Consider the following 17,298-nt stretch of genomic DNA (forward strand, 5'->3'; position numbering starts at 1 on the left):
GAGAGAGAGAGAGAGAGAGAGAGAGAGAATGAATCTCAAGCAGGCTCCACACTCAGTGCAGTACCTGACGAGGGGCTCAATCCCACTACCATGGGATCATGACCTGAGCCAAAACCAAGAGGTGGTCATTCAATCAACTGAGGCACCCAGGCACCCCAACCCATGGCTTCTTCTAACTCAGCTTCAGAAAAGACTACCAACCAAGAACTGATCCCTGCTTCCCTGGCTCCTCCTTACAATCTGCCAGCACCAGCCCTCCCGCCTCCCTCACTACATGGATTCAATAACTCTGTTTTGTGGGCCTACAGGTCTGTGTCTGGCTGCCTGTGGCTGATTAGACTTTCACAGTATCATTACTCAAGAAAAAATTCAACGGTTCACCCCCGTCTCTCACACATTACACCTAATAGATGTGAACCAATATGGAGATGTCAAATGAGTCAGAATGGCCTGGTGTGTGCACTTGAAAATGGTGAAACAGAAAGACCATGTATTACTAAGCACTGCTCAGTTTCATAAAGACACACTAAGATGAATTCTGAATCTCGGCCTTCCCATTTGTAAGATCATGTTCAGACTCTGCTTTTTCATTGAATCACTTATTCATTTTATTCTGTTAACAAATATTTATTAAATACTGCGCTTGCCAGCACTGCACTCGGTACTGGAAATATAAGATAAGCTTGCTAAGTAGACAAGTGGGAGAAAGAAGCAGTTTAAAAAGAGAAACGAATCTAAACAAAAACCGATGCAATGAAAAGCACATGGTGTAAACCTGCATATAATTCAGGAAACCAGGAACACAGCATAGATTTGGGGGGGGGGGGTGCAGCAGGTACGATGGGAGAAGGGGGCAGGGAGTAGCTGGGAGTGAGGGGACTAGTGTAAGGCAAGACTGGAAGGAGGAAGAAAGTAAAGAAGTTGCTGAAATTGCCAACAAAAGATAAAGGCCAAAACAAAGATATTTTAAGATTTGAGAAAAAGACTTAAAATACATGCCATCTGCTACAGATATAAATCAAGATGCACACTCATTTGTATGTGTAGGACAAAATGGGGAACATGGAACATCTGTAGATAACTTTCCCATCAGGAGAAAATTCACAAACATAAAATCATCACAAATCTCTATAAAAACAAATATAAAAAAATCAAATCCTCAAATATGAACATTATTGAGGTCACATTTTTCAAAACTATTGATTCTTTTTTTTTTTTAAATATCCTAAGTAATTCAGTAATAACATCTGACAGCCATTTAAGCTGAAGGCTTCACAAAGGCTTAAAACACTGGCTTCCTATGTTCTTTATTGCTCCATGAGGGCTATTTCACTCAATTATAATGACATTTCAATTTGGAATACAGAGTTGCGTCTCCCTTTAAATGTTAAATTGACTTGTTTTGGTACAAAAAGCATCCAGTATGCTCTATTACATGCAGGATTTTAAAAAGTGGCTCTAGCAATATTAATAGCTTAATACTTTAGTAACAATAGGGACTATTTTAGAATCTATCATTTGTTCTTAAACTATAACTTGTTTAAGGAAGGAAAAAAAAGTACCTTCATACTCTTTATTCATAGCCCTGTCAGAAACCAGAAACTCCCTATGAACTGACTTTCTAAAATAAATATACATTTATCTAGTCTACATAGTTTATATAAAAATAAATCCTAAACAGAAAAGCCAAAAGGCTATAGCTTCAAGTAAGCTTGCATGGCGTAGGTACCCAACCATTATAAAACAGAAAATCATAATCAACTTCAAGATACTTGAAAATAAAGCAAAGTATTCATATTGAATTTGTTAAGTGGCCATGGGAGAAACGGGGTCTCAGGTAGAAGGCAAATTCCTAATGCAAATGCCCACAGAACTTTCCCATTTGCAACAGGGTTGAGTAAGTTATTTTTGTTGTATTGAAATCTACCATCCATGGCATATTCGGGAACTTTGTTTCTCCTACACTCTCTTTAAACACAAACACTAATTGATATAAAATCTTCTATAATGATATTTGAGAAAAATCAAATGATTCAAGATAAATACCGGATCATTAAAGAGTAAGCGTCCAAATAACTGTTTGGCTTCCTCCAGGCTTCCCTCCAAGTAAACAGCTCCTAGATAAAAGGAAGAGAATGCCAAAAGGAAGGCTGCATTAATATTCAAAGAAAATTATATGTCTCTATAAATAAAGCAAAAAGGCAAGCCAAAACTCACTCACATTAAAGAAAAAAAATTGACAAGACCAGAGCAACTAATTTAAAGGTAGCATCTTCCCTCTCTGAGCCAGGATTTGTACTATAAATTCGACTGAAATGTGAAATTCAAGTTACTAAAACCTAAATCCAATATTTTAAGAAAAAAGAGGCCTACTATGAACTATCATGCGAGGTATGGGTATGAACTTACTAAGGGAACTATGCACAAATACCGACTTTACGAGCATGTTAGGTTTTATTTTATATTTATAGTTTATGTTTTAGACCATAAAAAGACCTGATAAAACCTGAGCTCAGATCAATAAAGGTTTCTGCAAATAAAAATCAGGACAATCTCAGGGGCACCTGGATGGCTCAGTTGGCTGAGCCTCCAACTTTTTTGGGGGGGGTGGAATTCTATCTTTTTATTTTTTAATATATGAAATTTATTGTCAAATTGGTTTCCATACAACACCCAGTGCTCATCCCAAAAGATGCCCTCTTTAATACCCATCACCTACCCTCCCCTCCCTTCCACCCCCCATCAACCTCAGTTTGTTCTCAGTTTTTAAGAGTCTCTTATGCTTTGGCTCTCTCCCTCTCTAACCTCTTTTTTTTTTCTTTTTTTTTTTTCCCTTCCCCTCCCCCATGGGTTTCTGTTAAGTTTCTCAGGATCCACATAAGAGTGAAAACATATGGTATCTGTCTTTCTCTGCCTGATTGATTTTACTTCACATAGTACTCTCCAAGTTCCATCCACGTTGCGACAAATGGCCAGATTTCATTCTTTCTCATTGCCACGTAGTATTCCATTGTGTATATAAACCACAATTTCTTTATCCATTCATCAGTTGATGGACATTTAGGCTCTTTCCATAATTTGGCTATTGTTGAGAGTGCTGCTATGAACATTGGGGTACAAGTGCCCCTATGCATCAGTACTCCTGTGTCCCTTGGATAAATTCCTAGCAGTGCTATTGCTGGGTCATAGGGCAGGTCTATTTTTAATTTTCTGAGGAACCTCCACACTGCTTTCCAGAGCGGCTGCACCAATTTGCATTCCCACCAACAGTGCAGGAGGGTTCCCGTTTCTCCACATCCTCTCCAGCATCTATAGTCTCCTGATGTGTTCATTTTAGCCACTCTGACTGGCGTGAGGTGATATCTGAGTGTGGTTTTGATTTGTATTTCCCTGATGAGGAGCGATGTTGAGCCTCTTTTCATGTGCCTGTTGGCCATCTGGATGTCTTCTTTACAGAAGTGTCTATTCATGTTTTCTGCCCATTTCTTCACTGGATTATTTGTTTTTGGGTGTGGAGTTTGGTGATGAGCTTCCAACTTTTAACCCCAGCTCAGGTCATGATCTCATGGTTCATGGGACTGAGCCCCAGGTCGGGATCTACACTGACAGCGCAGAGCCTGCTTGGGATTCTCTCTCTCTCTCTCTCTCTCTCTCTCTCTCTCTCTCTCTCTCTCTCTCATAAAAAATAAATAAATTTTAAAAAATCAGGACAACCTTTTTCTTTAATTTGAAATAACTATTTAACATTTAAACTGGGTATCAAATCAAATAACATTTTAATTGAGTATCTAACTCTGGAGTAAGATAGTCCTATATTTTTGAAATCATATTTTTATATCTGTCTTCAGAAAGGCATTTCTTAAGTAAAACATTAAGACACTTAGTCACCAGGACTTTTGATGAATAAATACATTTATTATTTGTCCATAGTTATAGTAATAATAATAATAATGCTAGTAACAATGAGGAGGATAGTAAAAGTAGCAGTAGTGGTTTGGGGACTACTCAGGCCCTAGGCAAACTGCAAAGCATTTTTGCATTCTTATCTTCACCTTCATAGGACACCTCAGTAAAGAGTGTTACAAAAGATTTATAGGACTTTGGCTTATAGTAGGTGATTTGGGGAAGGTTTAAGGAAATGGAACTCTGAAGGGGTGGCTGCCAGGGTTGCATACTAAGATTCTCACAATTCTGTGAGATAAGTGATCCTATCTCCATGTCACAGATGGGGAAACTGAGGCTCAAAGAGACTCAGTAACTTGGTGAAGACACAGTGCTGATAAATAAAGCAAAAAGGAATTGAATCATGTCTGCCTGGCTTGGGAGCCAACTGTAACACTGTCAAAATTATTATGTGTACAGAGCACAGTAATTCCATGTGACACATTCTCTGAAAATAGACATATTTGTGCAAAACAGACATAGCTGTGAAAAGACTGTGGATACTAATTATTAAACATTCTCTTGTTACCATCATCAGTACAAAACTATAATGGGATGCTTTTATACTCATTTTCAAAGGAAGAAGGAAAAATTGATAAGGAAGCACAAAGGCCTTTGAAACATAAAATGTACTCAATCATTTACCTAAAAAAAAAAAAAAATCAAGGAACTGTCAATCTACGGTTACATTTCACTGTAAAGCATACTTGCAATCACCAGCTCATTAACTCTTCATAACTTTCCTGTGCCAATAGCTAACTATATTCTGGTTATAGTAAAAAGGAAACCGAGGAAGTAAAGTGTCTGCATCAGTCTTGCTTCAAGTGAGTAAGTAATAGTTACATAGACTCAAGCCCTGGGATTTAAAAAATGCAGTGTTTTCAAGATGTTGAAGTCAGAAAATCTTGTAAACAGTTTAAAATGTGATTAAAAACAGTGTTAGGGCCTCACAAGCAACCTACTTACTGTTTATTTATGCATGTGGTCCTGAATCAAATCTGGAAAGTAATCCATCTACATATTAACTTACTTCAATTCAATTCAGTATATACTAACCATGCACGTACATGACATCAGACACCAGTTCAGGCATGGGGAATGCAAGAAAAGAAAGCAAGACTGCTGCTCTGGAAGAGCTACAATAACCACAATACATGAAGTTAGTGTTCTACTAGGGACCTCACATGCTTTGGAAACAACTAACTTTGTCCCAAGTTTCCACACTGAATTTTATATGGTCTCCAAACATTTTAAGCATACAAGAAATTAGATTATAAAAAGAGAAATTACCTATTAATGCTTCAAAACAATTAGCCATTGCATGTCGAAGGTCTGATTCCCTACAAAGGTCAGGTCCATGAGCATAAAGCATAAAGCGATCCAGTTCAAGTTTCTACAAAATTCAAAATGACAATAAGAAAGAAAGAATCTGACGAAGTCATAACTGCAACAACTCAACATCTCCTGGGGGTAAGGGATTATGGATACAAATTAATTGGTCTTATGTCAATAAAGTAAGAGAGTTTAGCTTGCCATTCATTAGGAGTCCTTACATATGGTTCAGATCTGACTAATCTCAACCTTTCCCCAACTAGGCTTCTATGAACTCTGATGTTTCAACTCTGATGGTTCAGAACTGATCAGATCTGAGTCTAATTCCAAGTTCAGACCAAGCACTAGCCAAAGCTGGAAAAAGACTATGCTATAAGACCATGGGCCTTTGGGTTCACCCAACATGTCTAGAGACACAAATCTAACCCAAAGTCAACCTCTTTGATTCCCAATTTATATGGTATTGATGTCTGTACTATACAGAACAAATTTGTATGTGGCAGAACAAATGGGAACCCTTGGAAGATTTCAAAATGCCTTGTATCTCTAAATCTTTTTTTTTTTTTTTTTTTTTTTTTGTAGTTTGGATTAAGGATTTCTGTGGCCCTTTATCTCTGTACTTGTATCCACTCTGTGAGGTCTCTGTACTCATCTTTCAGAAGGCTCAGTGAAATCTGAGCAACGGGGTTGGATTTACCCTAAGGGCTCCTGGACTATTGTTTGTAATGAATTATGCTTCTTTTTTTTTAATTTGGCCTCAGAAAAGTTTAGAAGCAAATTTGTGGCCAAGATCTGGAAATTGTGTAGGACTTACGAATATATCTGTGTATAGTAACTTCACTCTGGCTTCATTTATTTTCCTGCATATTTTCCCTTTACTTTGAGTTAAGTCCTACTGATTTCTTACCCTATTGTATTATAAGACACAAATCAAGTCCTTTTAGAACTAGACACAGTATGAATGATTTTTTAAAATAAAACTCCTGAGACTGAATAAATGGAAATCACAATTCTTCCCATAAAAGGAGAAAAATACAAACATTGCATATGCATGCAATAAATCTGTTTCCATTACCCTATAATTCAGTTCAATAAATTCTTACTAAACAGGAACATGCTATGTAATATGGACCAAGTCACAAGTTAATGAACCAACTAGGACAATAGAAGTCTTATCAGTCCTCAAATAGGATACTCAGATTTCGTGTGTCTCAGTGTATTTTAATATCCATATCCATTTACACTGGAAAAAGAGAATAAAAACCAGACATATGTGCTATCAGTATTCTGTACTGCTACGAATTCATGAGTACAAAATATATTCAAATGAGTTTCGACTACCACAAATGCAACAGCAGAAAACACATCTTTTAAAAAATTGATCCCTAAGTGCAAGAGCTTATGCTAGAATATGTAAATTTCATCTGTTGCACAACTTCACTGGGAAAATCCAATTGTCTGCTAATCTCTGGAGCCCTGTTTGAGAATAGACTGCAAGTCATGTTTTATATTACAAACAAGTATTCTGGAATGCTATGAATTTTCCAAGTTTTCATAATCCCTGCTCTACATCTTTACTTTTTCCTGTAGGCATTAGTGGAACTTTTAAAAAGGAGAGTGGTGTTCAACTGGTGCTTGTGTTAAAAGTTCATCTGTCTGTGGAGAGCTGACCTGAGCTTTCATTAGATTCTCAGAGATTCTCAGCAATCCTCTGTCAAGTACTTCCCTCCCAAATGGTTCAAACCACTGGTCTAGACAGAGGGCAAGGCCACCACTGCCTTCTGCTGGAGCAGATGAATGTTGAATGCTATGGGAGTGTCAGTACTTGGGGTGGAAGAAGATCATACAGAAAAGTGAAGGGAGAAACTGGGCAAATTAACTCACGGGTTTGTACATACCCCAGGTGTCACATAACAGTTTCTGTTTTCCTGCTATGGCAATTTTTCAAACTTTGTAAATATCCTGCCTACAACTGTTTGAAAAACAATCCATTATATCTTAAACTGAAAAAAAATTGGGAGGGGGTTGATAACTACTTATTAACATTTATTTCCAGTGGACATTTATGTGCCCTGTCAGGAAACATTTTGACAATTAAAGCAACGAAACATTGAAGTAGTTGTACGTAGGGTTGTAGAATTTCACTCATTGTGAAGCTCCTAAAACCAAGTTGGCATACATGTCGCCTATAGTTTTTTATTAATGTGTCATTACTTGCATTCTCAAATGCCATCATTATGATGATATTGTTACATAAAATTAAATAATACACTCTTGCTAACATAAAAACCAGAGGCTAAAATTAACCATTTTGAATATACTAAATGCCTTAGCAAGATCAAATTAAGAACCAGGATGGGTTTAATCCAGTCTTTTCTATAAAATGAAGAAAAAAAAAAAAAAGAAAAAGAAAGCAAAAATCAAGGGAAACTCAGAAAAGTTTTTCCAGTGAATCATTGATTGGTGTTTGGAGATTTAAAAGCCACAGTTCCCTTACTACTGAATAAACACACAGGTCTTTAAAATGTCATAATTTATAATGAAAACAGTGGTAGCAACAATAAAAACAACAAACTCCTACTAATTTATTTACCTCTTTCTGTGATTACTACTAACAAGGATTATGCCAAGTACTTTACAAAGTGAATTCTCCCAACTCAAACGATAATATTGGGGCACCTGGGTGGCTCAGTTGGTTAAGTGTTCGACTTCAGCTCAGGTCACGATCTCATGGTGTGAGTTCGAGCCCTGCATAGGGCTCTCAACTAATGGTGTGGAGCCTGTTTGGCATTCTCTCATTCTCTCTCTCTCTCTCTCTCTCTCTCTCTCTCTCTCTCTCTCAGAATAACTAAAGAAACTTAAAAAAACAAAACCACTCAAACAATAATTTCCTTTCTTACAACCACCCTGAGTGGCAGGCATTCAGGCCATCTCCACTTTACAGATGAGAGAGCAGAGGCTTGGAGGAGAGACGACAACCTGCCTAGGTCCCCCTCACCCCACTGTGGACTGGAATCCTGGTGGCCAATTCCAGCGCCTGAATTGGTTTGCTCTAATTTACTGTCCTAAGACACCATATAGAGACAGGAAGATCAGATAAGATAATGTAAATAAGTAAAATGTCCACCATGAATCTAAACTGAAAAGAGTCAAACAATGAAGTCAATGTGGCTGGCTGGACAACCTAAACCCTACTGGGATTTGTGATATCTGGGAATTCTCAAACATCTAGAAAGTATCCCTTGTGGGTATAAATGGGCAGGCATATTTCATTCAAAGCTATAATGCTGCTTATTAGTGTAAATTAAAGACAAATGCCATACAGAAATTTTACACAAAGGGAAGATACAAAATATTTCATTTCTTTGCTCTGTTCTTGTTCCTTTTCCCCAAATGTTTAACTCTATTCACGCACATCTGTCAAATTTTTCCTCTTCTGTTATCAAGTTACTTCACCATGGAGTTCATTAGTTGCTGGTGAACTCACAAAGGTAACAGAACTAATAAGACTGAATCTTTAAAACCCAAACAAAAAAAAAATCCTTCCCAGTCTATAAAATATTAAACTCTTAATATACCCTAAAGAGTTACTTATTCAAATGCAAAATTATGCATGGAATGAAGAAGAAAACTTCTGACTTTACCACAAATGCTTCAGATGCTTGACATACCTTTGCTAACATGGCAAGGTGCTGATTCTGAACAATGGCGGTCCGGTAAGTTGCTAATCCTCCTTCTTCCAGACTAGGAAACAAGTAGTACAAATGGACACTGCAAAAAAAAAAAAAAAAAAAGGTACATAAATAAATATGCATCACAACCTTCTGTCTGTAGCTCCAAGTTACAAAAACAGGCCTGGCACACAATATCTGCACAACAGGTATCAGCTGTGTTGAACCAAACTGAAGGGTTTGATTAAAAGTCTATGAAAGTTAAATAGGAAGCACAGTATATCTGAATGTACTAAAACCCAAACAGCACCATTCACTCCTATTTTCACATCTACTTGTGTTAAAAGACTTCTCTGACAAATCTGATGACAACAAAGACCTGAGCGGTTGGTCATGGACTGCTAAGAGCAAATTTATGTGACACTCAGATACCAGGCCTGGAAACAAATACCTTTGCTTGGGCTGAGTTATGAGTAGCCTCTGAAGACGAGCCTGGAAGCCCCGAGCAGGCAGCAGTGGTGGCATATCCTTTACAAATACAACAGGGACAGGAACAGAACCAAGACTGGCCCCAAGGAAAGCCAAAGGGGTTGATGGAAAGCATGGAGGTTTGGAAGAAGGCCACATGGACAGTTGCACCATCAGCAACTGCCGCTCCTAAATCTCACCCCAGTTTTTAGGATCTGCTGTTGATTGGGGCAGCTAGCTTGTTTAGTCCTATTGTGTCCAGTGAGAACAGGCTTGGAGAAGAGCCCCCTCTGTCTCATTATGTCCTTTTTGGGAAAAGAAATGACCCAGAAAGAATACAAATAGCTCAAGATAGTTCCCAGAGAGGTACATGTTGTCTCCCTTTAAAAGAGAGACCCTGTGGGCTTTCCTACCCCTACCCCTGAATTAAGGACACAAACACACTTCTGGAGAGAAAATACATACAAATACACACACGCACGCACACACATATGCATACCAAAATCTCGTCATTAAAATTACTTCCCTTGAGATCAGAAAGAGTGAGAAATGGATTAAAGACAAATCCTAGAAAATGAAATGACATTTTAAAATATCATCCCCTTCTCTACAAATTGAATATAAGCTCTGAAGCATCGAGACCAAGACAAGCTGGATCTCTTGTGGTTGTAGCAACTTGAACATAAACTTGACAGGACAAAGACACTAGCCTTTCATCTTATAATCTTGTGCATTACAGTGTCAGTGAGTACAATTTATCAGGGCAAGAGACACAGACATATAGCTTTCAAGCTGTACGGAAGAGACAAAATACATTGTGTTTCAATCCCTTATTTAGATAATTACAAAGAGGGTAACAGAGTAAGTATGTTACCTATAAAATGTAATTATTAGGGGACAGCAGAAAACCCTCCTTACCTGGTCAGAAATTCAACAACAGCGTCACCTAGGAACTCCAACCTTTCATTGTGATTAATCCTGTAGGAAAATTTTAAAAAAATCACTTAAAATAGCAAACATCTACATTCCCTCCCTCTCCTCAAAGAAAAGACACATGAGAGCTCCTTTTGTAATTGAAACACGCTACCTTATTCTTCATAATCAAAAGCACTGACCACCATCTTAGTCGAAGTATGGCACACCTACTGGGTAAGGGAGGGGGCATTCTATCGTACTCTGTACTTAAGGCCTTCCTACCTGAGGGCTTCCTTCCCCTGGGAATCAGATTTAAAGTGAGGAGTTATCACCCTAACAGCTGTGAATCTTTCCACACTGCTAAAAGGTGGGTAAGAGAAAGGAGAATGCACTCTAATGAGTTAGAACTGAGCACTGAAAAAGATTTGGTACAATGTTCTAAGAACAGCTTCCCACTGCCCAAACTCTAAATTTAACTTAGCATCTAAAGTCCTTCAAAAGAGGCCTAACCTATTTTTTCAAGTCCCAGTATCCACTGCTATCCTCTCCCACCTATGTTTTGGGCTCCTACCCCCAAACTGTGTGGTACTCTCTGAAAAGGACATATGCCCTAAAGCTTTCCACCATCGCTCCGGTGCACTGAGCCTACTCATTCCTCAAGGCCTACCAAATGTTGTTTCTCTGTGAATGCTTGCCCGAGGGCTCTCATCTAAATTAATACTCCCCCCTCAGTGCATATCACACTTTATTTACACCTTCATTGAGTGATGAAGGCACATCTCCCAGGCTAAGTTCCTCATATCCAAGTGTAAGGCTGAAATGACCGGGAAGGTAGTCCATAGGAAACCTCTGTCTGCCTCTCAGAAAGTCCAGCACAGCCACCTTCCCTCAGTGCTAAAGCAGATCGCTACCTTTGGCTGAGCAGAGATGTGACATGATCTGGTTCAGGTTTTTAAAAGGACACCCTGGCTGCTGTGCGAAGACAGCATGCAGGGTGACAAGCACTGAGAGGGGTACTGTGGCTGTCTGGTGAGACATGATGGAGGCTCAAGCTGGGAGGAAATGGTGGGGAAGGCGAGAAAAGAAAAGAATGAAGGTCAATACCTAGATTTTGGCTTCCATAGCTGGGTGAAAGGTGGTGCCATTTACTGTGAGGGGAGGACCAAAAGGAACAGGTTTGGGCAGAAGCAGGAGGTGCATTTGAAGAATGTTTACTTTGAAATGTCCATAAAACATCCAAATGGAGAAATCCAGTATCTATGATCCTACTGTTCACGGGCAAGAACAAAGCTGGTAATAAATCTTTAGGAGTGGTCAATGTTTAGACAGGATTTTGGGCGATGGAACTGGATGATACTACCTATGTAGAGAATTAAGCTAGCAAAAAAGGATCTAAGGACTGAGCCCAGGGGAGGGCCACACTTGAGGTCAAGCAGAAGAAAAACCAGCAAAGGAGAGGGGGACTGGTTGGGGAGGTGGGCGGAAAAGGAGGCCAGTGTTATCCCTCAGCAAACAAGAACAAGCGTCAAGAAAGAAACGGATCCAGGTAAGATGCAAAGAGAGCATGGATGTGATGCTGAGGACACTGTTAAGGCCACTGGAGTGGGGGGCGGGGGGGAGCATCTCTGTGAAACAGAAAAGACAAACCCGGTTCTGATTAGAGTAGGCTGCAAACTAATGTGTGTTTGAAGCCTCTTATGGGAAGAACCCGGGTTCCTGTTTCAAGGCTAGCGGCAGACACAGAAACTATGGGTCTGGAGGATTATAACAGAAGGAAGCCAGGAAGGATGGTGACAACAGTGACAGGGAAAGGAGAGCACACCAAATCCCTGGGACCTGAGCAATGAAGGGGACAGACCTGGGCCTGGGCAGGATCTCACCTCCCTAACTCCAGGGTTCTCCTCATCTTCTGATACTGACCCTCATCTTCAAAAATTCAATAGCTGACTATCAAGTCCAAACCTGCCTGGTTTTCAAGGCGATTCTTTATCTAGTCCCACAGTAACCACCCGTTTCATCTACTTTCAACAGCAATTCACGACTCTAAGTTGACCAGACACACCACTGCTTCTCCCTTCCATGTTACCTCTCCCAAATCCTGCTTGTTCTTAATGTCAGCTGGGGGCCTGCCCGAATCACTGGAGCTCCCAGGAGCACCCCTAGCCCCACGTGACTTAAGCATTTATCACTCAATTTATAACAAAATTATATACTATCTTTTATTGTTCACTGCCTCATGTATGCCAGTTTAGTTTCCTTATTTACTGTTTATTTTTTGAGAGAGAGTGGGAGTGCAAGTACCTGAGCATGAGCAGGGGAGAGGGGCGGGGGGGGGGGGAGGGAGAGAGGGAGAAAGGATCTTAAGCAGGCTCCACGTCCAGTGTGGAGTCCAACACGGGGCTCGATCTCACAACCATGAGATCATGACCTGAACCAAAATCAAGAGTCACACACTTAACTGACTGAGCCACCCAGGCACCCCTAGTTCCCATATTTAAAATCACCCTATAGTTTCCATACATGTGGAAAAATTTTTAAGATAGTTATTTATAAATTAAATGACTCCTGGCTACCAAATCATCTACCTGGTAACTTGAGTTCAATTTTATATTATCTCACATATCTCATAATTTAATTCTTCCACCCTACCATGCCTCCACATTTTTTTTTCATTCCTCCACATTTTAGAATTTTAAAGGAAAAATAAACATAATAGGAGAAAACTAGAAAGATATGAGCAACAAAGATATGATTCTGAACTTTCATTTCAATATGTCCTTTATTTATGTGAAAAAGGCATTCTGGAAAGCAGTTAATAGTCAATAATGGAAAATGCAGGGGAAAAAAGTAAACAATTTATAGCTATGATGAAGAATTCATAATCTAATAGCTTACAGAAAGAGAAGAAAGAGAAAGAAAGAAAAGGAAAAGAAAAAAGCCCTCAAACATATTTTCCTCAGTCTTACCTACTTTGTATTAGATTTTAGAAGACTTTGTTGCTAATCCATTAGCCAAGAATAAGTAAACATTATATTTTAAAAGTATGTTTTAGAAGCTACTTGATACTGTGATTTTGTTTTCCAAATAAACCAAAACTCCAAAAGTGTCTGTCATCGTTCTTAGCGCATCAAGGAGTAGAGGCCCTAGTTAACATGGTAACTAGGCCTAAGACCTCTTGCTAACTTAATTTCATGAAACCTAATAAACTGTTCTCCTGAGAGATGATGGGAACAGCAAAAAGAAATGTTGAGTTTTTATAAAGAAAGAAATTAGTATTACCCTATTCTCTTCCAAAAGTCAGTAAAATGAGAATAGCATTTTCTGTGGTGGAGACTATTTTTTTTTTGCCAATAGTTCAAAGCACTGTACAGAAAATCTGCTTAACATGGAAAGTAAGAAACCACACCTGGGGTGCGGACAAACCATATTTGGATTGTCTTATACTTTATTAAACAGTGAGACATCTAGGAAAAAAATAAGACATCTGGCCAAAGAATAATAGCTGCTTTGAGTCATATACTATTTGAATGAAGTCATATTGGCATAAATTTTACTTTAATTTGTTTTATAAACTTTCAGGACAAGAACTATGTCTAGGATTTTAATAACCACAAAGTTAGACTATTATTATTTAATGTGTTAAAAATACAAGGTCACAGTTTCAAACAGGTTTATTCAATAGTGAGTCTGCCATCTACTAAATAATTTGCCCATATCCAGCGTATGTTTTTCTGTGTCTACACTGTGACTAAATGCTGGCCGTGAGTCACAAACAAAAATGGGGATTAAATACCACTTCAGTTCATTATTGTAACGGACAATTCCTAATTCAACGGTTTATCTAGAAAAAAATGGACACATCGAGCTGCTAGTCACTTGACTGAAGAGGCCAAGCTTTTGTTCCTTCTTCTATTGTTTCCACACTCTTTAATCACCCTCTTTATAAATGCTAACTAGTTCCAAGAGGAGATGTTTACTGAGCAATAAACACTCCATTTGTTTTTGAGAACTGAATCAGCAAAGGCATTATGAAATCTAGACTAAGTATATCATTTATACAGCACATTTCGCCTGAGGAATTCAAAGCACTTTATAAAACATAACGGTCTCCCTGTAACAGTAATTCCTGTAAGGTGTCATTTACTTCATGGAAAACCATCTTGGGATGGGCCAAGTCCAAGGGTGACTACTACAGTGACAGTATGGACATTTTCTCACCTTTGCATTTCAGGACTTAACCAGTGACAGGTAAAGTGAAGCTAGAAGGGGTGCTAGAGATCAGCTGAACCTTCCACCCAATTCAGGAATTCTATTCATTACATCTGTCTGGACACTTAGGGAGTAGGGAGGTCAGAGAGCTACTAGATCTGAGACTCACTGGACATAGGGATCCCAGGATAAGCATCTCTGGGATTTTACTTGAAATATTTAAGACAGCAAATCTACTCAGTAGAATTCACATGTACTCAAGCATGTTTTACTGTCTTTAATGCGAGATACTTAGGTATAATTGATTGAAACTTTTTAACTACCACCACTTCTTTAAACACAGAGACATTAATAAATAGTCCATACCTGTCTCTACAAATCAAAAACAAAATAAAACAAGGCAGCTCATTTTTATTTTTGAGAGAACGTAAACAGCGGGAGGGACAGAGCGGGAGAGAGGGATAGAGGATCTGAAGCAGGCTCTGCGTGAACACCAGCGAGCCCAACGTGGGGGTTGAGCTCACAAACCAAACCGTGAGATCATGACCTGAGCCAGTCAGACACTCAACCAACTTAGCCACCCAGGGCCCCATGGCAGCTTATTTTTCTATTAACAGTCTTCTTGCCCCTCTTTCCTAAAGGTCTTACTGATAATATATGGATTACTTGAATGCCACCTGAAGTTTAATCTTTCAGAGACCCTTTCTGTGGTAACATTTCATTGCAATCTACAGAAGTTAAATATAATCATACAACTGAGATTTATGTGGTTAAACAGTGACACTTCAAAAATTAAGGGTGGCATATTCACATGAGATGATGCCATCATAAGAGTTAATTATTTTATAGTTTTGATAGGCAGACATATTTTTATTTCAGTCTTCATGCCTTTTTGTAAATCTTAGCTGGTGTCAAATCAGGTTATATAAGATACTGAAAGGGCGGGCCTACGCCAGCCGACTCCATCTTGTTCTGTGTCCTTCACCTTGACCACACCTCCTCCCCTTGAGTAACCCCCCCTCACCTGCCTAACAGGACTCGGACCCTTCCCCAGGACCCTTCCCCAGCCAATCGGCTGAGGCCATAGCCATTACCTCACCAACTGCCCCCAGGCCCCAATAAAACCTTTGTCCTTTTGAAACTCGCTCTCTTTCCCTGGTATCTCACCGCTGCGTCGGTGCAGGTAGGGGATTGAGCTCGAGCTAGCTAGAATAAAGGCTCTTTGCTTTTGCATCGGACTCGGCTCCCTAGTGGTCTTTGGGGATCACGAATTCTGGGCATAACAATACTAACCTGCCATTTAAACCTCTACTGATGGCTCTGACCATGACCCTTAACATCAAGTTTCCCTATTTCTAGGGAAATGTAAACAAGTAAATAACCTGAGAGGAAAGTATTATCATGAATGGCATTCTCTCTTTAATACTTACTTACTGAGCTTCTGCTCTATGCAAGGCACTAGTTGCAAACAAAACAAAACAAAACAAAACAAAAAACAAAACAAAAACAAAACAAACCAACAAAGAAAAAGGGTATGACCACAGACCTTCAAAATGCTTACAGTAAAGAAAATAAGCCCATCACACAGAGTTCCAGGGCATTCCAGGGGGAGCTGTACAATGACTGCTGGCGTTTTTGGGGAAGGGAAAGGGTACACCAGATAGCACAGTAAAGTACCTCAGTCTTACTGGTGTGTAGGTAGCCACAGGGAAAAGAAAGGTGTACCTGGAACACTGGCCTGGGGCCAGATCACAGGTGCTGGGATTGCCAGGTGGGGAGGTTCAGACTTATCCAGTAGGTGATGAGATCTCATTAAAAGCTTTCAAGCAGGTTACAGCTAAAAACTAGAATTGAGACGGGCATCTGGGTGGCTCAGTCAGTTAAGTGTCCACCTCTTGATTTCAGCTCAGGTCATGATCTCATGACTCATGAGATCAAGACCCACATCGGGCTCTGTGCTGACAGTGCAGAGCCTGCTTGGGATTCTCTTTCTCTCTCTCTCTCTCTCTCTCTCTCTCTCTCCCCACTTCCCCTTCTCTCTCTGCCCCTGCCCCTGCTTGTGTGCATGCTCGCTCTCTCTCTTTCTCTCAAAATAAATAAACAGACATAAAAAAATACTAGAAGTGAGGCTCCAGAAATAGCCAGGGGACTGAATGCAGAGGCAGTATGAGGGCAGAAGTGGCAGAATGTGGTCACTAACTGCAGTGCAGGATAGACAGGGGTGGGAGGAGTGGTTTCCAGGAGGATCAGGAGAAGGATTCGATCAAGAGCCCCTCCTCTCACCCTTCTCTTCTGCCTGTCCTGCTCCTCCACATTCCTATTTCCATTAGTACCTCACTCCTTCTCTTTTTCCTTTCTCAAGTTCGAGGTTCTGAGCAAGCTTGTTTGGGAGGAGATACAACCACTGACACTTGCAATTTGATAGTTTTTTTTTTTTAATTAATTTATTTGTTTTGAAAGAGAGAGAGAGAAAATGAGTAGGGAAGGAGCAGAGAGAGGGAGAGAGATCCCAAGCAGGCTCTGCACTGACAGCCTAACACAGGGCTCGAACCCACAAACTGTGAGATCATGACCTGAGCTGAAACCAAGAGTCAGACACTTAACTGACTGAAGCAACCAGGTGCCCCGACAGGGTTTACTTTAAAGATACACAAACACTTCCAAGGAGCAGGGACAACCGCATCCCGTTTTAAAATAGCAAACTAAGAAATAAAAGGAGAGGGCAAATCATTTCAAGTGAACTCAATTATTCAAGTGCATA

General features: G+C 39.6%; 1 protein-coding gene across 7 annotated transcripts in view; it reads right to left on the reverse strand.

Annotated features, from left to right (window-relative positions):
- DROSHA (drosha ribonuclease III) overlaps positions 1-17,298 on the reverse strand; it is a 133,497-nt gene that overhangs the window by 27,756 nt on the left and 88,443 nt on the right. For all 7 annotated transcript variants that reach the window (XM_040494622.1, XM_040494616.1, XM_040494600.1 and 4 more), the window contains 4 exons: positions 10,332-10,391; positions 8,946-9,045; positions 5,233-5,335; positions 2,047-2,117 (listed from right to left, as the gene is read on the reverse strand). In XM_040494622.1, coding sequence (XP_040350556.1) covers positions 2,047-2,117; positions 5,233-5,335; positions 8,946-9,045; positions 10,332-10,391 — 334 coding nt within the window. The remainder of the gene's footprint in view (positions 1-2,046; positions 2,118-5,232; positions 5,336-8,945; positions 9,046-10,331; positions 10,392-17,298) is intronic.

The sequence above is a fragment of the Herpailurus yagouaroundi genome, unplaced genomic scaffold, assembly GCF_014898765.1.
Source record: "Herpailurus yagouaroundi ecotype Mexico unplaced genomic scaffold, PumYag 29, whole genome shotgun sequence".
Classification (NCBI taxonomy): Eukaryota; Metazoa; Chordata; class Mammalia; order Carnivora; family Felidae; genus Herpailurus; species Herpailurus yagouaroundi.